General features: G+C 45.9%; 1 protein-coding gene across 4 annotated transcripts in view; it reads right to left on the minus strand.

The window, feature by feature from the left end:
* The window catches only part of FGFRL1 (fibroblast growth factor receptor like 1), a 135,251-nt gene that overhangs the window by 41,313 nt on the left and 72,501 nt on the right, over positions 1-21,437 (minus strand). For all 4 annotated transcript variants that reach the window (XM_069071636.1, XM_069071612.1, XM_069071619.1 and 1 more), the window contains exon 3: positions 11,810-12,082. In XM_069071636.1, coding sequence (XP_068927737.1) covers positions 11,810-12,082 — 273 coding nt within the window. The remainder of the gene's footprint in view (positions 1-11,809; positions 12,083-21,437) is intronic.

Raw genomic sequence — 21,437 nt, forward strand, 5'->3', positions numbered from 1 at the left:
AAGGAAGGAAGGAAGGGAAGAAGGAAGGGAGGAAGGGAGGGAGGGAGGAAAGGAGGAAGAGAAGAAGAGAAGAAAAGAAGTGATGTTTTAATAGAATTCCAACCTCAGTAACAATGTTGTCAAGGAGAGATTTCTAGGCTATGGGAGCCTTCCATCTCTTCCACTCTACCCTTCACACTCTCATCCTACCCTCTCCCCACATTCTGGTGAATGTGTCTGAGTCAGGGAGAGACTTTCTCTATGGCTGAGCAGCAGGTCCCAGAGAAGGGGCCTGCGGCGGCTGGTATTGTCATCAGCGCGTTCTCTCTGGACACGAGGACAGCAAGGAAGGCAGCCGGGAGCCAGAAGAGAGGGAAGCCAGGACTGGGGAAATACCTAGTGTTTGCTTAGGCTCCAGGCCACCAATGAATCCCAGATGTTGGCTCCGGCTATCACATTCTGCTGGGTGCCGGCAGAAACCAACCAAGGTCTCTAGTCAGGCCAGGCTGTGAACCAGACTGCCAGAGAAGCCCCAGATTCCATCCCCTTATGGCATCTGCCAGGAAGGGGGTGCCCCCCCACAGTGCTGAACCTCTGAGTATTAACTCGGCACTCAAGGACTCCCTGCATCTAGCACCAACCCACCTTTCCAGCTTTGTCATCTACTACTCCCCCTTCATGCATCCTATGTTCCAATCAGAATATGCAACTTACCAACCCCTCAATACTGTCTATCTCCATGATTTGGCTCACTATCTCCCCTCAGATGTCCTACCAACCCTATCTTTTGACCTGTTGAAACTCAGCTTCTATGGCACCTCTTTCCAATCCCACCCCCAAAGTGGAAGCCTGGAGGAAAAGAGCAGAGAAAACCCTTAGCAATCAAGTCTCTCCCTCAACTAGGGCCCAGAGAGGAGAATGAACTTGCCCAGGGTCACACAGCTAAGTAGCAGAGCCAGGATGAGAACCCAAGCTCTATGACTTCAACAGTGCCATGGCCTCCTCCAAAGGAGCACTTACCAGTGCCTCTCTCCTGGGCCTTCATGCATCCTGCCTAGTACCCTAATTACCTCTGTGGCCATCTTAGGAAGCTCTGAGCTCCCTGACAGCATGGACCGAGTCAGGCCCTCTCAGCCTCCTCCACAGGGCATGTGTAGATTGAACAGAGTACCCCTAGACAAAGACACCTCACATACACAACAGGACTTCCACCTCACAGATTTCTCAGAGTATCTCAGAGTTGGAAGGAACCCTTGGGACCATCTGATTCAGGGGTTCTTAACCTCTTGAGTCATGGTCACCTTTGGCAGTTCTAGGGAAGCTGATGGACTCCTCAGAATCATGTTTTTAAATGCATAAGATAAATACAGAAGATTGCAAAGGAGACCCATTGTATTGAATTATAGTGGTCAACATATATACATCCATGCATACATATAGACATACATATACACACATAGACATACACATATACATGCATATATATATATATATAAAAGTTCAAAGACTCCAAGTTAAGGATCCCTAATATAATTCAGGTATACAGTGGAAAGAACACTGAGCCTGGAGTAAGGAAGACTCATCTCCTTGTGTTCAAATTTGGCCTCAGAGACTTAAGTGCTCTGTGACCCTAGACAGGTCATTTAACTATGTTCACCTCAGTTTCCTCATCTGTAAAATGAGCTGGGGAAGGAAATGGCAAATCACCTTAGTCTCTTCACCAAGAGAACTCCAAATGGGGTCATAAAGAATCCGACATGACTGAATAACGACTGAACAAAATCAACATCCCCTCCAAGTGGCCATCTGGTCTCCACTGATGGAGAGCCCAGGTTCTCTAGAGGCAGAGCCTGCTACTTGGAGATAGTCCTAATTTTTAGGAAGTTTTTCCTTACACTGAGCCCAGATCTGTGCCCTCTGCAGCAAACATGCCTGTTTTTGGTTTGACATTCTAAGGCAAAAGGTCAAACAGAGGACCTGTCATACAGTAGGTGCCTAATAAGTGCTTGCTGATTGGGCAGAACCTTCTCTATGACCGCTCTTCAAACATCCTGTGCCAAGTCACTTCTCCAGTTAATAAAGGTTCCCAGGACACACAAGTGATTTTTATAAGAAAGTTCCTTCAGTCCCCTCACCACATGGGTCACCCACCAACCTGTTAATGTTCTTAAATTGTGGCATCCAGCAATGAATACAATATTCTGGATGGGACTTTCACCAGGGAAAGGGCCAGATAACAGGAGTAGCTTCTCTATCCCTTGGATACTGGGTCTTACTTCAGCCAAGGATGCCATTAATTGGGGCCACCATTATCACACTGCTGACACATCTGGAGCTCGAAGACCATTAACACTCCCAGACCAAGGGCCCTCAAACTAATTCATGTCACAGCCACCACTACCCCTCATGGGGGGTCTGATGAGCCCTATTATTCTCAGAATAACATTTTTAAATTCCAAGAGTAAAATATAAAGGGGACCAATTATATTGAAATATAGTTATCAAAATATTTTTTAAAACACACAAAAAGTTCTCCCACTCTTAGTTAAGAAATCCTAATCTAAATTACTCTCACACAAGCTACCATCTACCCTGCTCAGCATCCTGTACCATGGAAAGCAGGCAGCAGGGTAAAAAAATTCAGTCTGAGGACTTGACTCAGCTACTTACTGCCTGTGTGACCTTGGAGAAGTCACTTACCTCTCAGTGTCTAAGCTTCCTCATCTGCAAAAAAGGTGAGGTTGGACTGGATAGTCTGAGATCCTGTCCAGCTCTAGACCTTTGACTCTATAATTGAGTTCATCAGTATGAAATCTCATCATCATTATCAAACATGACCTGTGTTAGGAGTATGGAAGAAGTTTCAGGGGGTCCAGATAAATTTCAAAATGCCAAATATCCTGATGTGACCAGGTTTGTGCAACTCAGGCTGATAGTTCTCTACCCTTGGGAAATGGGGGAGGAATCACACAAGCTTGAGAACACACACACACACACACACACACACACACACACACACACACACACCACTCAGCCTAGGGTCTCTTCCTCTCTCCTATTACATTGTCCACATCATTGACATTTCTCTGGTCCTTGAGGACAAGCAGACCCTCCTCCTTGTAAGGAAAGAACCACCTCTTAGCCCCTGGATCCCACCTTTTCCTATCTCTGCTGGGAGCTTGCCCTTGGATCAGCCTCATTCCCCCATTCTCCTCTCTTCCCCTTCACTCTTATCTTCAATCTCCCTAGCTGATCCTGGCTCTGCTCTGTGCAGACAGACCCAAATCTCTTTAAAAACCATCTTAAAAAACCCTTGACTTGACCTACCCCTCAAGTTCTCATCCTTCCTTTCACAGCCAAACTCCTAGAAAGTTGTCTACACTCTGGCTTCCCTTTTCCCACCTCCCACTCACTTCTTGACTTCTTATCTGTCTTCCAAGGCTACCTCTCAATTGAAGCTGTTCTCTGATGACTCCCAGGAAACGCTTAATTGCTCTGTTCTAGGGCCTTTCTTCCTTCCCTGTCAGTGATCTCTCTCTACAGTGCTGACCTTCCACCTCCTGGATACCCTCTCTTTGTCTGGCATTTGTGACTCTGAGTTCTCTGTCTCAGGAGTGTTTGCTGTTTCACCTTGCCTCCTACACACAAGCTCTGTCACCAAGGCTGATCTAATCTCCTGTCTCTACCCTTTCTCGGTGACCTCCCCCAAAGGTCCAGTGGTCATCTCTAGGCAGGTGGCGCCCTAATCCATAGAACCAGCCTGCATCTCTCTGCAGTCAAACATGCAGTTGGCATCTGCCTGCCTGGATGTCCCATTAGAATCTCAAATGCATCAGGTCCAAAACAGAACTCATCTTCCAGTTAGCTTCCCAAACTTCCCCTCCCCCAGATATTCTCCCAGCCAGCCTGGTTAAACAACTTTGGGGGCATCCCTAACTTTCTCCTCTCCTTTACCCCTACCCTCCCAAATTCAATCAGATGCCAAGTCTTATCAATCTCTCCCACATACACACATAAACTCCTTGAGAGAAGGGATTGGTTTTTTCATATCTTTATAGTCCCAGTACCTAGCACATAGGAGGGGCTTAAGAATTTGAATTGAATTTTTAACACCAATGCTTAGCACAGTGCTATGCTGTTAGTAGATGCTGAATAAATTTGTAGCAGTATGCCGAAAATAAAAGACCCAGATCTTGTCTTCAGAGAACTCTCCATCTTGGGGAGACAAAGAAGGAAGAGACCCAGGCCCTGAACTCGGAGACTTCACAGTCTGGGGAAGACAGAAGGATTAACAAATATTTATAGAACAACTGTCATCATATATTGTTTGTCTTCTCAGTGGGTGGGAGAGGGAGAGAATTTGGAACTCAAAATTGAAAAAGAAAAGAATGTTTAAAATAGAATAATAAGTTTTAAAATTGAATAATAAAAAACACAAAACATTTACAGAGCATCAATTATGCCCTTTGGGAAAAACAAGGGAGGGTACATGAATGAACACCAGGTTGGGAGAGCTAGACCTAAGTCTCAATGTGCCACTAACTGTGTGACCTTGGAAATGTCCCATCCCTCATCTGGGCATTAGTCTCCACCCCTGTAAAATGAGGGGGGTTGGTCTAGATGGTCTCTAAGGCCATTTCTTCTGGCTCTCTATGATTCTTTTAAGAAGTCAAGGCTGTGTCTTTGGGCAGGGAGGGGGTCTGCCTATGACTGCTGAAGAGCCTGTAATCCCCCTTCACATCTCTGTTTGAATCATCCCCCAACAATTCCCAGACCACCCATGTGGTCACCCATCCCCTCCAGTCTGAGTGTCCTTGGGATATCCCCAGTGAAACGTACATTGTGAAAATCAACCTGCATCCCTCATCCCTGGGCCACGTAGAATGCCCAGAGGAGGAGAGGTCTGAGAAGCCTCTTTGCTAGCATTTGTAACTGATGGCTTGTCACTGGTGGAAGCCTAGGATGGAGTTGGGGTGTCCTTGTGAGAGGGAAGAGATGGGCCTCTTCCCCCACTCCCCTCCTCTCCCCTCCTCAGCCTAGCCCAGTCCAGCCCAATCCTCCATGGACCAGCAACCTTGGCCTGCGTGTCTGTTTTGAGTAGGAGAGGGAGTAGAAATCAATCACCCTTCTAACCACTGACAAATATTCAGGGCAGCTGGATAGTTCAGGATGGGAGTCGTTCCCCCTCAGCCTGAGAAAATCACACTTATATAAACACACATTCAAGCTGACTGACCCAGTCACACCACCCACAATGCACTGCGACACACACTCAACAACCCAGTAAGAAGTATTTATTAATCACCCATTGTGTACCAGGATCTGCTGGGGGGGATCCAGGGATAAACAAAGCAGCAACGTCTAACCACAACCAGGTTATCATTCTACACCACAGTGACCTTCCCCCAAACCTCTCCCCATCACCCTTCTGAAGAAAGATCACAAGCTGTTCTGAAATGGAGTCCAACAAAATAAAGTCAATATTGATCAATGCCAACGAGAAAGGACAGACGGCAGGGGGCAGGCGCCGGGGCCAGGGCAGCGTTGGAGGGTGGGGGCTCCGTACAAGGTCAGAAATGCGTGTGATGCCATGGGGCAGGAGGAACACTATGGTTCAAGGGGAAGGGGGACCATGAACCCCTGTTCACACAGGGGACAGAAGAGAGATAAAGCAGGGACATTGTCTGGATGAGTGTATCTGTGAGTGTGTATATGTGTGTGTGTATGCACACACACCACTGATCTAGGTGTATATTCCTACATGTCTCTGAGTAGATTTATATGTGTGCACATGTGACTACACATGTACGAATGTTGGGTTGTGCCCATAAATATGTGTTGGCTGTCGGCATACATGTGTGCCACTGTGAATGCATGTGTGTGCATGGTTTGGGATGCATATAGACATAAAGTAAAGGGCACTGTGTATAAGCTTACTGTGTTCATAACTGGGATTGTGAATGTGGGAGTGTAAAAACTCATGAGAATGTACTCTCATACACATGTCGGTACTGGCATGAACACCCTTGTTCACACACGCTACTGGGAACAGGGACGAGAGAGAATGTAGGATTAGCTTTTGGAGGGTCTATAGAGCCCCATGCTTAGAGGCCTGAGGTTCCTAACATGGCATCCATAAATTTGCTTTTTTTATATATTTTGATAACTATATTTCAACATAATTGGTTTCCTTTGTAATTCTATGTACATTGCTTTATGCATCAAAAAAAAAAACATTATTCTGAGAAAGAATCCATAGGCTTCAAAGCATTCTATAACATAAAAAAGGTTAAGAACTCTCCCTAAGGTAAGACTTTACATACAGTGGGTACTTAATAAATGCTCATTGCACTGATTTGGTCAAAGGCCTTAGAACTGGGCCTAATTCTGAGCCCTGCCCCCTTCCCCAGGAGTATGTTCTTAACTCCCCTCCCAGAAAATGAGGCATCTCATAAAAAGATTGTTTACCAAATGAAACGGGCCAAAGGTTTTTTATGCCTCTGACTCCCCAACCAAGTAACATGAAAGAGATATGAGTTTGGAAAGAGGACAGAAACATCTTTTCTGCTTGCTTGGCTCAGCCCTGGCCCGCTCTGATTCATTAAGAGGAAACTGAGGTCTGGAGTCAGGTTTTGAACCCAGGTCCCTGGATTCCAAATCTAGCCTTCCTTGCAGTTTAGCAAACATCCTTGAGCTGCCTTCTGGGCCACGGATAATGCTGGGATTCTGAAAACTTCATCTCAGGGATGAGTGAGTGAAGCGTATACTTGACCTGTGGTCAGGAAAACCCAGGTGGGGTCAAATCTTGCCTCTGACACTTCTTAGCGATGTGAGTATGAGTGAGTCCCAGCTTCTCTATAGAAGCCTCAGTTTCCTCATCAATAAAATGGGTATCATAATACTCGTAGCATTACCCCCACAGAGTTCTGAAGCTCAAGTGTACATAAAGCATTTTTATAAAACTTACATAATATATATATACATATACATATATATACACACATAAACATCCACACATATGATTATACTTCTCAGAAACCAGGGGTAATGTTTTTAACCCTGCTCACAATCTTGCTCAGTCATGTCTAGCATAGATTCTATCACTGATTAAGACTTGGAAGGAATCTTAAGGACCATCATTTGACAGATGAGAAAGTGAAGCCCAGAAAACTCCAGTGACTTGACCAAGGTCACACGGTCAATGACAGGGTCAGGCTTAGAACTGTGGTCTTGGAAGTCCAAGTTCCAAGTTCAGCCTGTTTGTAGGGCATCACCCATTTTGTATCCATACTTTCAGCCCGATCTGCCTGGTTACAGAGACACAGCCAGAGCCAGCAGCTCAATGCCAGGGACCGAAGGCTCCAGGACTCTGCTCAGACCAGTCTAAGAGGTGGGGATCCAAGGCTGGACACAGAGCTGGGCACAGGAGGGATGCCAGTCACATACACTGGAGGAACAATATGTTTATGTCCTTGGGAAACACCCCTCTTCATTTCCTCAAAATCCAGAGCCTGATATTCAAGGACAGCCAACATGTGACCTTTCTATATCTTTTCAATCTATCTCCCCTTTCCTCCAGGGTCTTTTCCAGACACACAGGAATACTGGCTTTTCCCTGATTTCAGCCAGCCCTCTCTCAACATAAACCGCATCCTAAGCCTAGGAGACACTTTCCTCTCCTACTGAAATTCTTCTCCTCCTTCAATACTGGTATTTATTCCCTGCTGCAGAAAATCTTTCTTAATTTCACATAGAACTGATCTCACCTACCTCACACTGCCCTAGAGCAGAAGAAGGGGTCCAAGACCCTCAGACGTAGCAGGGCTCTCATCAGCTCTCATGTGGCTGGGAAGCTGACTCTAAGTACTAACAAACCCTCCCACAAAGATATCTCCTTCTACTGTGCCCTTGATTTCCCTCCTAGGGAATAAGGCTTTTAGAGAAACCAGGAAAACTGGAAGAAACCCATCTTGAAAAAGATAGGGCCAAGGGGATACTGTATCATTGTCTTCAAATTCAAGAGACCTCTTTGTCTGTAAGATATACTAGTCAGCTGGGGCAGAGGGAGGGGGGGGGTCGGCACTGGATTCAAGCCCTGCCTCTAACATTAATTTGCGGTGTAACCTTGGCCAGGGCAACTAGGTGGTGAATGGATAAGACTGCTGTCCCTAGAATCAAGGAGGACCTGAGTTCAAATCTGGCCTCAGACTCTTACTAGCTGTGTGACCCTGATAAAGTCACTTAACCCTGTTTGCCTCAGTTTCCTCATCTGCAAAATAAGCTGAAGAAGGAAATGGGGAACCACTCCAGTATCTTTGCCAAGAAAATCCCAGATGGGGTCATGGAGAGCCAGGCACAACTGAAACAAACCAGCGACAACAAACCTTGGCCAGGTCATTTCCCTACTCAGGGCTTCATCCCCACCTCAGTTTCCTCTTCTGGAAAATGAGAGACTTGGCTCGGGTGATTTCTAAGAGCCCTTCCAGCTCTAGAACTGGTTTTATGACCCTCTAAATGACTTCCTTTTTATGAGTCTTCACTTTCTGCTCTAGAACATGAAGGGGCTGGGCTCAATGGTGTCTAATAACAGTAGTAACTGCTCACGTTTCTGTAGTGGTTTACAAAATACATTCCTCATAACCGCCCTGTAAAGTGCAGAGTACCAGGATTATTATCCCTATTTTACAGGAAGAAACCACAACTCAGAGAGGCTGAGGGAGTTGGCCATGGTCACAGAAGAAGAGGTGCCGGAGCCGGGATTCAAACCCAAATCACCTCCACGCCATTTTCTTTCCTCTACCCTAAGGCCCCAGCTCTGCCACATTACGATTAGAAGCTTCACCAGCCCAGAAACTCCACTCCCCCTCTGTCGAGATGCTGGGCCACGGGCCGAGGAGTTCACTGGAACACACTAATGCAAACCACATTGTCCCACTGTACGGCTCTGGGTTTTTTCCACCCACAACTCGAAGCCCTCAGAACCAGCAGCAGGAGCCTTTGCGAGAGCAAACAGATGTTTGCTGGTGACTGCTGCTCTGGGCGCCTTGTGCAGGTCATAAAAGAAGAGAAGAGGGATGATCCTTCTCATGTAAAATGCTCCCCCACAAGCCTCGCGTCAAATGGCGCTGACGGCAGAACAAGCTGTGAAAAACCTGAAACACCAAAAAGCAGCTCCCTTGGCCTGGCTGGGAAGAAGGGTCCGGGCGGAAGGAAAGGCATCTAGTCTGCCCCTCACTTGCCAGGCAGGGAAAGGGAAGCCCGGCTAGAGCGGGGAAGGGGCTGGCCCAAGGTCACCCAGCCAGCTGGAGGCTGAGCCAGGGGCAGAAGCCAGCTTTCCTGACTCGCCACCCAGGGCTTCTGCCACGAGCAGGATGAGCTCCTTTCTCTGAACTGATGAGGCCTGAGGAGAAGCAGGAGCATCAGGTGTCCAAAGGGGCTGCAGAGGTCAGCTGAGGAGGAGACTGGCACACTGCCTCTGGCCTGCGGAGGCTCTCAGCCCTGACACATGAGTGGAGAGGGCTGGATCTCTCCGGTTCCTCCTTTATAAAATACGGAACATAGAGGAAATGCTCTCTAAGGTTCATTTTCAGCTCCGAATTCTATGGTCCTATATTATTCTATATTCTATAAACCCATGCAGCCCATGGGCCCAATGACCTGGAGATCCAGAAGAAGAAATCAAGATAAATGATGGACAGTAAAAGCTCAGAAACCTTCACTGGGCTGCTGAATAAACTGGCATTCAGTGCCCTCCACAATACAGCACCATTGCTACCTTTACAGGCTTATCTGAAACTACTCCCCACCAGAACTCTGTGCTCTGGTTGGCTTAATTATACTGTTATCCACTACAGAAATATCACACACACACACACACACACACACACACACACACATACACACACCATTCTCTGCCTTTCAAATACCTACCTGCCTTTACAGGTATAATTACAATACAATCTCCTTCATGAAGACTTCCCTGACCTCCTCACTAGAAGTGATCAATCCCTCCTCCATTTTCTCAGAACCTTTTCTCTACAATATGATTATTTGTATACACCCTTTATCCCCTCACCTCATTCCCTTCCCCCCAACACTGGAAGCTCATTGAGGGTAAGAACCATCTCATCCATCTCTAGAACCAATGGATATAAGTTATAGATTTGGGCACCGCTGGGAGGAGATTCCCAACTGGAGCTGTCCAACGAAGAAAGGGGCTACTTTGTAGGGTGGGGAAAGAGGATAAACTCAGTCATTGAAAATGTTTAAGGAAAAGTTGAATGGACCACCTAGCCAGGGAGAGCATTGGCTACAGTGATGAATGGTCCTAGGGCTCAGAAGATCACAGTTCAAACCTAGCCTCAGACACTTACTCTGTCTGTCTCTATTTCCCCATCTGTATAATGGGGATAATAAGAGCCCCTACCTCCCAGGGTTGTCGTCGGGATCAAATGAGATAAACATAATATAAAGCACTTCACAAACCGGACAGAGATATACAAACGCTAGCTGTTAATAGCTATTATGAAGCTGGAACGGATCATCTCAGGAGTTTCTGTGAAACAAGCTCTTCCAACACCAAAGAAAAGAACTCTATAGACCAAGATCAACACATATAACTCCTTCATTGCAGAGATGAGGAAATAGCCTGGGAGAGAAGGGACTTCCCCAGAGCCACACAGCTATTCACATGCTGGAATCCCTTGATACTCTGATGTAGGATTCCAACAAGAGAGCCTGTGAACCTCATTTTCCAACAAAAAGTAACAGCTCCTTCAGCTAGAGCACCCCAATCTTTCCAAAGTGCTTCCCCCAACAACCTTGGGAGATTGGTAGTGAAAGTATTAATGTTCCCATTTTTCAGATGAGGACACTGAGGCCAAGGCGAGGAAAAGTGGTATATTTAAGGTCACACAGTCACTGAGTATTCAAGATGGAACCCAAATCCAGGTCTCCTCATTCCCAGTCCTATGTTTAAGGTTAGAAACAATAAAAGCCAAGCCATCCACAAGGACCTCACCTACAGCATCCCTAACAAGGGATGCCATTCAGTCTCTGCTTGAAGACCTCTAGGCATGGGAGCTCACCACTTACTGGGGCAGCCCTTTCTGTGTCAGTTCTCAATTAGAAACTGACCAGAGGACCCAGGCCAAAGGAGGATGTGACACCCCCCCCATACTTCAATCCCATATTTTCCTTTCTATACTTTGCCTCAGGTTCAAGGGAATCAAACACACCCAAATCATACACATGGGCTCACATATAAGAGGCCTCCTAGTATGCAGACACAGAAAAAGTATCCAAATGCCCTTCTAGCCTAACCCCCTCTTCTTTCTTCAGATGCAGAAACTGAGGCAGAGAGAGGTCAAAGGGCTAGCACACACATATCAAATGGCAGAGTCAGCACTTGAACCCAACTCCTGGGACTCTAAACTCAATGCTATTTCCATTCTACTCCCTAGTTTCTTAAATTGTTTGTGCTTGTCTTTCCTTGCCATTTTTCTGTGCTCTTGGCTACTCTGAAACATTCTCTGCACGGGGTCTGAGATGTCTATCACCGACCATCCCACCTTATGTCCAACATTGACCATGTCATTCCCGCTGGCCACACTCCCCATGTAACAAAAGCCTTATGGTTGGTACTGAGCACTGGCCTGAGAATATCCCTTCCAAGGACGCCATGTTGTATGGGTCTGGTCATCTCCAGTCTTTTTCCCCTACTACCCTTCTATCCACCAAGCCCCCTACACTCAGCTCAGGCCTGGTTTCACCCTCTGTCTCTCCTATGCCCACCACTGTCCACCCTTTCTCAGGGCATGATCACACTCACCCATCACAATGAGCGTGTAATTGACACTCAGGCTGCCGAAGCCATTGGTGGCCTTGCATACATAAGTACCAGCATCTCCTCGTTCCACTTCTTTGATCTTCAAGCCCTGGGGGAGGACCCGAAAACGGGCCCAGCCGCTGTGGATGGTGCGCCCGTCCTTAGTCCACATGGTGAGGGGTGGTGGGTCCCCTTCCACAGGACACAGGAGTTTGATGGTCCTCCCCAGCCTTGCCGACTGCCTGGGGACCACTCGGTCGGAGATCCTCGGAGGGCCTGCAGGACAAGAGGGAATAGCATTGAGCTGGGTTCTCTTCCAACAGTCCGATGATTCACCACTCTGCCCCTTACACCAGCACTGGCCTGAGAGTTGGGAGACCTCAGATGGATTCCCAGTGTTTGACACCTATTATTGGTACAACCACAGAAAAGTTGACTCATTTCTTGAACTTCATAGAATCACAGGACCAATAGAGACTATTTAAGGCAACTCCCTCATTTTATAGAGGAACTGAGGTCCCAGAAAAAAAGATGTGATCTGATCAAAGTCACACAGATAATAAATGGCAAAACTAAGATTCAAACCCAGGTCTCCAGATTCGAGGACCGATGCTTTCCCACCACCAAAGGCTCCTCAGTCTTTAATAACAATTTACTTTGTGCCCTAAGAACAATATTCACAATCACAACAGCATTATCCAACAAACTAAGATAACAATAACTTTGCAACATGACTCTTAGCAATATAAAGACTAGCCATGATTCTGCTCCTGAGAGAGAAGGGGATAGACTCAAGGTACAGAAGATATCTCACTTTTCAAACAAGACCAAGGTGGGAATTTGTTTTGCTTCACTGTGCATGTTAGTTATAAAGAGTTTTAAAATTCCTTTTCCCAATCAATTATTTGATCAATAAATATTTTTTAAAGAACCTACTATGTGCTGAGTGCTGGGAGGGAAGAAGACAGAGCATAATCCAAAAAAAAAAGAAAGAAAGAAAAGAGCATGAAAGATTTTTACAAATCAACAGGAAAGAGAATGACATGAGACGTAGACAAACAAGATAGCTTTGAAAGTTACATGTTGAAATTATTATCTACTTTAAAAGACTAGCAAGGGATCCTAAAAGAGACTGGCAGTTTCCCATGCAATCTACTTTCTTCTCCCTTCTACTTTACATAAGGAAACGCTCACTTTAATTCAGAATAAAAATTAAAAAGGAAAGAAAACAAGTTTGCTTCCTTGTCCAGCACTATGATTTCTCCCTCTCCTCAGACTGCACGTGCGCACACGCACGCACACACACACACACACACACACACACACACACTACCACACTCACTCACACCCACCTCCAAGCCCCAGGGAAACCGTGTCCCTTCCTAGCTCTTCCATGACTGCTCCTCAGATACTCTGAAGCCCAAATGAGTAACAGAACAGGCCCTTAAAAACAAGGAGTTCTAATTCCTTCATGCATTTCTAGGTACAGAAGTTCTAAAGGTCAGTCTGTGGTCACCCAGGAGGTGGGAGAATGGCAGAGGGAAGCAGAGCAGTTGGTGGGGATGAAGAATTTGCAAGATAGCACATTTCTTTACCAAACAGCCCAGGATCGTCCTTCCAATGTGCTGATTCCACTCCTTGCTGACCTAGCCTCCCTTCCGTTTCCCTGCCCCCTCACTCCCACTCCAGGGACACACAGATCAATCTTGGGCCAAATCAACCTTGGATCCTCAACAGAGGATCTGGTGAGTTAAGATTCCTTGCGTGTCCCCCAACCCAGCTATCTGGGGCTGGACCTTCCCAGGGCCCAGAGCTGGAAGGAGCTAGTTTCTCTTCCTGTTCTAACCTCCCCTCTCTCTCCCCATGGAGCTGGATGTGGGATTCAAAAGGACCAGAAGGTGCTGGCCTAGGGAAGTTGCCCTAGCCTGGGAGTCAGGACACATGAGGTCTAGCTTCAGGCCTGCCACTAACAGCTGTAGAATACACACACACACGTATATGTACACACACATATATGTATGTTTGCGCATGTATGTTGTGTATATGTGCGTGTGGTATGTATACATGTGTGTGCGCACATACATATATCTATGCCAGACCTCAGTTTTACACGTATATATTTATAAAATACATATTTTAAATTTTATTTCAGTAAATATTTCCCAATTACATTTCAAAATTTTTCTCTCATTCATTTCTTAAAAGTTTTGAGTTCCAAATTCTCTCTCCCCCACCCCTTGAGAAGGCAAACAATATATTGATTATACATGAGAATGGACATTGGCTTTCCATTCTGTCAAATGGAGATAACCCCTCTCCCACTTCTCTTAACAAGCTGCTGTGAGGATGATGACCAGTGATGCTTTGAAAGGATGCCACCTTGTTCTTCCTGTTTCTCACCTGCCATGGTCCTGCTGAAGCCTTGACTCTCCCCTGAGTCTTTCCCATTCCATCCCTAGCCCACATTGATTCCTCCCCTTCTCTGAGCCCCCACTACCCACTCAGTGGGGACAGTGATAGAAGCAGCAACAATAACAAGGCTTTAAGTTCTACAAGGGCAGCTGGGTGATGCAGAGGACAGAGCACTGGTCCTGGAGTCAGGAAGACCTGAACCTAAATCCAACCTCACATACTTACTCACTGTGTGACCTTGGACAAATCACCTAATGCTGCCTCGGTTTCCTCATCAGTAAAATGCACTGGAGAATAAAATGGCAAACTGCTCCAAAATCTTTGCCAATAAAACACCAAATGGGGTTATGAATGAACAACAAAACATTCTACAAAAGGCTGTCCTGATAAGAGATTTTATAAATGCCTTGTGAGCAAGCTTGGGCAAGGATAATTATCATGGTATAGATGAGGAAACTAATGCATAAGAGTTTAGTGATTTGCCCAAGGTCACACAGCTAAAAGACGTTAAGAGTCAGGATTAGAACCCAGATCTCTCCTGATCAAAAAGTCCAATGTTCATTTTCACTAAAGCATGCTATCTGGTAATAATAATAGTTAACATTTATATACTGCCTACTATGTACCATACGGATCCTCACACAACTCTGCAAGTAGGTGCTATTATTGTCCCTATTTGAAAGATGAGGAAACTGAGGCAAACAGGATTAAGTGACTTGCCCAGGGTCACACAGTTGGTGTCTAAGGCTAGATTTGACCTCAGATCTTTCTGACTCAAGCCCAGTGGTCCATCAACTCTGCCACCTAGATGCCCATCTACTATCTGGGGCCATTTTTAGCGCCAAGCAAAAGGGCTTTGTATTCAAGACGCACTTCATAAGTGTTTACTGAATTTGACTAAATTTTTGAAGTCTGATGTTGGAATTTTGTCTTCTTCCTTCACTTCTGTGTCAGTATCTTGTCTCCTCTACAAGGCTGTGAGCTTGCCAGGATCAAGTGACCTCAACATCCTCAACAGAGACCTGCTGCAGACAGTAGGCTCAGAAATAAAGCCTCCCCTGAATCTCCCAGCCTATTCCAGGAATCTCTTGCTTGAATGACCCCATGTCACTGATAATCTCGGCATCTATCACATTCTAATTTACAAGCCCATTACTGGAAGATCTGGGTAGCTCAGAATCTGGAAAGCCACACAGTTCTAGAACAGAAACCAAGATAGTAAAGGAACCTCCTTGCAATACCCAGATATCCCAATGGAGGAGGCAAGGAGGTAAGTGATATTATCTTTGCTGGAATGTAAGCTCCCTGAGGCCAGGACTGTCTTGCCTCCTATTTGCAAGTCCAGCACTTGGCACAATGACTGTATCATGGTAAAACCTTAATAAATTTTTTGTCTGTCTGCCTATCTTCCAGAAGAATGAGGAACCAAAGCTCCTGTTACATAACCTCAATGTTTTATAGTATATACTATTTTCTCAATAACTGTCATAATAAAACCTGAGCTGTGTGTCTTGGACTTACCTTTGGTTCTTCCTTGTTCCTTGCCTCCTACAACCAATCATCAGGGTCTTGTGCCTTCCATGGCTACACCTCTCAAACTAATTCCTTTCTCTCTTCCCTCCCCTGCCACACCACCTTTATCATCACCTGACTGGACAGTAGCTTCCTAACAGGTTTTTCTGCCCCTAGTCTTATCCTTTACCAGTCCTTTTAGAATAATCTTCCTTAGGCAAGCTGTACAGAATAGAGGTCTACAGTTTTGTGGACAATCCTCTTTTTCTGTTCTCCTACATACATGGAAATTTAGATTTTGTTTGGTGTTTGTTAAGTTTGGAATAAAAATTTAAAACTTTTTTTAAAAAGAAAGATCTTTGTTAAATCATAGATCTAATTGGGTCATTTCCCTCCTCAAGAATCTTAAATGATTCCTTATTGCTTCCCAAGGAAAGTTCAAACTCCTCTACCTGGCATTTAAGGCTGTCCACAACTCGGTAAAACATGGGGACACAAAAGTACACACACACAAATGCATACAAATTTTGTCTCTGTGTACATTTCTGTCTCTGCATCTCTCTGTGTGTTTAGTTATTTCTTTGTGGAGCTTTGTGGCTGAATGGGCATCTTCCTATGCCTTGTTCATGGCTCCATATACTGTGAATTGGCCTCTCTGTCCCTGGGTGCATGTGAGTGTATGCATACTTCCCTTTGTGAAAACACATCATGGGATACCTGGACAACGCTAGAGTGCTCACCATCACTTTATTTGTTTAAATATTTCAGCTCACTTACACCCAGACAAATGTGCTGAGCTATTTGCATCTAAAAGGAAGACAGAGGGCCTGGACCCAGGCTGGCCTCGCCTGGGAAGGGTCAGCCCCACACCTGTCTTCCCCAAACAGCTGGGTCAGTATCCGTTCCCATCAGCGATCCCAGTGGCGGCAGGCTCCTGGGAGGGGCTGAGAGAGATCCTTCTTCGGTTCTCCTTCTACAAAGATTCCAGCCATCCTCCTACTCTCCCCATCCCCCAGAAATTGTTCCTCCCCCATGCACAACACCCCTGGATGCTGGCCAACCAACATTTCAGGAGGAGGGGAATGCTCGGGGAATGCTCGAGGGAAGCAGATTGAAGAGGAGGCAAAGGGAAGGGATGGGCTGGAAAGAACCCCCTGGGGGAAGGAGACTTGATAAGACTGGGGCTCCTAGGCCCCATTTCCCTCTTGGAGCTCCTCAAATAGAGGCATGAGGGTACAAGAACCAGGAGTCCTTGGGTCAGACTGAAAAGTTCATGCACTCCCCAAGCTCCGTCCCTGTATTAAAACTTGATTTACGGTCCTTCCGGAAACCCACTAGATACTCTCTGTTTTGATAGCAATTGGAGCCTTGGCTAGAGATTTAGCAACACCTCAGAGGGAAGGGAGGGTCAGTTCACACTCCACATTCCTGCCTTCCCATGGGCGAAGGCTTTTCAACAGGCAGCTGGCAGAGGGCAAAGAACCGTGGCCTGGGAGGCAGAAGACATCGGTTCTAATATCAGCTCTGCTGTTGAGTCTCTGTGGGACCTTAACCAAGAACTCGCTTGTCAAGCCTGTTTCCCAACCTGCACAATGGGACCAGTTGGCTGATGACCCTTCTAAGATCTCCTCCAGGCCTGCCATCCTATATTCTAAGGCTTAAATGCTCTATGAGTCTGATCTAATGATCCAGGGAAAAGGGACCACTGTTCTCCCAACTTCAGCCCCTGGCCACGTACCACCCATTCCATACCAGAGAAATCATCAAAAGGGACTTTATTCCTACTCACTCCCCCAAAAAACACTCCAAAACAATTATAAAAAAGAAATTCCTGGGGAGGCCAGGGGCCATGGACAGCCTCTTAAATTGTAAAGAAATGTATATACCTACACACTGTACTGTAAAGTTTATAAAGAAATTTTAAAGAAGTTTTAAGAGTCCCAAAGGCTGTATATATTTTACTGTTTAATAGCAGACACGTCCGCATCCCATGAAGAGAAGATTTCTTTGAGAAAGCCCACACTTGCAGAAAGGCAGCCCAGCTTCTCATCCAGTTCCCTGATAAAAATTAAATCTGTCAGAGCTGGGAGGGCCCCTTAGAATACAGGAGGTCAGAACCAGGAGTTCTGCAGCTAGAGAAATGAGTCCAGTCCTCACATTTTACAGAGAGGGAAACTGAGGCCCAGGGAAAGGACTCAACTAAAGTCACCCAGCCAGGTAATGGTGACTCAAACAGTGGTGCAAAGTAGAGGGATGGTAATATTTAAATCACACTTAAAGGTGTGAAAAGCAGTTTATCTCTGTTATCTCATTTGAGCCCCACCACAATCCTGGGAGGGAGATGCTGTAATTAACCCTATTTTACAGGTGAATAAATTGGGATGTGACACACCTAGGGTCAGTATTTGAACTCAGGTCATCCTGACTTCCTGACTCTAAGGTCTCTGCTTTACCCACTAAACCAACCATCACTCCATCTCACCAAGGGCAGATATTTGGCCAGGCTTATCTAACAATCGAGTCTTGAAATTTTACTGTTAGAGTCAAAAACCCTATTTTGGGGCGGTGGATAGGGGAAAAATGGGGAGAAAATTTGTAACTCAAAATCTGGTGAAAATGAATGATGTAAATCAGAAGTTAATAAAGCATTTGAAAAATAGAGTCAAAAACCACTTGAAAGATCATGTAATCCAACCTCCTCCTTTTATGGAGGGGGAACTGAAAATACCTTGCCGAAGGGTGGGGAACAGAACCACAGAGCCTGGCTGAGACCAGGAGAGAACGGTGGGTCCTCCTTCCAGAACAAAGCGGTAACAAAGATTTCTATTTCCTTTGGCTCTGGTCAAATGCTTACTTTTACAAGGAGGTGGTAATAAAATCCCCTCAATAGATATCTGACATCTCAATGCTGTAACTAACTTTCTATGTGACATCAGAAAGCTCCCTCTCTCTTCTCTGAGCTCCAGTTTTCCTATTAATAAAATAAGGGACATGGAACTAGGTTCATGACATTGAGAAAGTCACTTAATGTCTATGGGCTTCAGTCTCCTCATCTGTAAAATGGGGATAATAATAGCATCTGCCATGTATAACCTACATCGAACTGCTTGCCTTTTCAGTGAGGGGGGTTGGGAAGGGAGGAAGAGAGAGAATTTAGAACTTGAAGTTTTAAAAATGAATGTTAAAATTTGTTTTTACATGTAACTGGGGAAAAATAAAAATAATATACTAAAATAAAAAAATAATAGCATCTGCCCCCTGGGACTGCTGTGAGGACTGAATGAGAACTAGATGGTTTCTGGGATGCCTTCCAGTTCTGAATCTAGGGTCCTATGATGCTAAGAACGATCCCGCCTTCTCCCTGCCCAATCCAAGCGCTTTTCTTCATCACTCTCTGTAAACTCCCTTGTATTAGATTAAAGCTCAGTTTAATATCTTTATGAAGACTTTCACGGCCACCAAAAGAATGTTTTTGTTGCCTCTTAATTTTAAAATCAGGAAATGGGAGGCGCCCAGTCCTACAAGGGACCTCTGCCCCCACTCCCCTCCACCCTACATGGGGAGCTGGGAAGGAGGAGAGAGGTTCCTTGCCCTGAGGGGCCCCTAGAATGGCTGGGAAGAACAGAGTCATGTAAGAGAAGTATCCTCCAGCATCTATCACAATCTGAGCCAGTGTGGTCTTCATCAGGTAAAGGAGGAGAGAGAGTGGCCATCTTTCAACTAAAACCTCCTCCTCCTCCATGAAGCCTTCCCTGATCCCAGCCCTGCCTTCAGCCCATCCCCAAACAATATGGAAGGGATCTTTGCCTTCTATCCTAATGTCTATTACAGTCCTCTCCGGCCCTAAACTAGAAGCCCCCTGAGGGCAGGCACCACAGGATCTGGTTCTCCTCTGTACATGTTTCAACCAGTGCCCATATACAGTTCAGCACACCACAGGCACTGATTCTGAGTCTACAAGGGCTTAAGCTTCCTTCCAGCAACCTTAGGAGGGAAGGAGTTCCAGCTGTTACCCACCCCTACTCCCCAGGTAGCAGGAGGAAAGGAAGGAGAGATTGAGGGGAGCTAGGGGCGCTCCTGGGCCAGAGAGCTCACTAGAGGCAGACAGAACATGGACTTGAACCCAGCCTGCTGACCTCCAGGCCACTGCTGATGAATGGAGTTGAAAGAACCGAATGAAGAAACATGACAGGACCCACCCAATCACCTCCTTTCTTCCCCACAGCTCCTGGTTCCCATATAACAGGCACGAGTGTGTAAACACAGATTTTCTCTCGTCTCCCCTCCACCCCCAGCAGCCCAAGAAGCCGTGTGTAACCCACTTTCGGCACACCCTGGTTTAATAAATAATTAGCCACTTCCTTCAGAGACATACACTGCCCGCCAGGCTCCCCAACAGGAAATTCTAAGTGTCATTGTTTACGTCTGCAGGGAAGGAGAGAAACCAGCACAGTGAAGGGCTGACAGGGAGCCAGGCCCTGGACCCACCTGGGTAATATTTGTAAATAACTGACTTACTGGAGCGTGCGTGGGCCAAAAATGGAGGCCTTCTTCACATGAGATGATGGAGGGAAGGGCTTTGGAACTGGAAGGGGCTTGACAAACATGATGGCTATCATTCCTCCCAGCACCCTCTTCCAGGGCCCATCCACAGGGCGTTACAGCAGGAAGGGCCCATGCAGGCCATCTCACTTTACAGACAGGGAAACTGAGGCCCAGAAAGGGAAAAAACACTTGTCCCACGTCATGGGTTTTCACCTATACTAGATAAACCATGCCAGATAAAAACTGGATCATAAGGAAGAATTAAATGATTATTTGCCATTCTTGATCTCTCCAAGGGACTTTGGAGGCATCTAGGCTCACCCTCTTACTTCACAGATGAGGAAACTCAGGTTTGGAGAGGGGAAGTGATTTGCTCAAAGCCACACAGGTAAGCAAGTAGTAAGAAGGGGATTTTCTACTGGAAGAACACCAAGGAGGCTCTCTGTCCTTGTCTTCAAGTCAGGAACACGTGATAAGGTGAGTAAGTGACAAGAAGGAAGGGCCTGAAGTCAGAGGATCTGGATCCAAATACTACCTCTGTGACCTTGGGAAAGGACTTCTGGGCTCTGTGACTCGGTTTCCTCATCTGTCAGATAAAGGAATTTGATTATAAGGTCCTTGATGGTTTTTGTGTCTTGGATACCTTCAGCAGTCTGGTAGGGCCTATGGACTCCATTTCAGAATAAATGAATAAAATACACAGAAACACAAAGAAAACTAATTAAGTTTAAATAGTTTAACAAAATTTTAACCCAAGTTCACAGACACTGGGTTAAGAATCCCTGGACTGCATGTTCTCACTTTATAGTTTCCCTCCATCTCTAAATCCTATGATCCCAATACCTGTGGAGTAGTAGAAAGAATTTTGCATTAAGAAGCAGGAGTCCCAGGTTCTGCCACTGCCTTGCTCTGTGACTTTGAACAAGGTGAAACTTTTTCTGCCTAGGAAATCTTGTACATCTTTCTGTCTCCTTATTGTGGTCTCCCAGCAGCATTTATGAATTATTTTAGATTGGTTAAGGTCCTGCTCATATATCTGTAATGAGGCCTTCTGTTCTCTTCTCATTTAAACCTAATCTAATTTAAACCTAATGGGCACTTCCCGGAAGGAAGGAAGGAAAGAAGGAAGGAAGGAAGGAAGGAAGGAAGGAAGGAAGGAAGG

This window comes from Petaurus breviceps, unplaced genomic scaffold (assembly GCF_028583685.1).
Source record: "Petaurus breviceps papuanus isolate PSGF00001 unplaced genomic scaffold, PetGlider_PUasm1.0 140, whole genome shotgun sequence".
In the NCBI taxonomy this organism is placed as follows: Eukaryota; Metazoa; Chordata; class Mammalia; order Diprotodontia; family Petauridae; genus Petaurus; species Petaurus breviceps.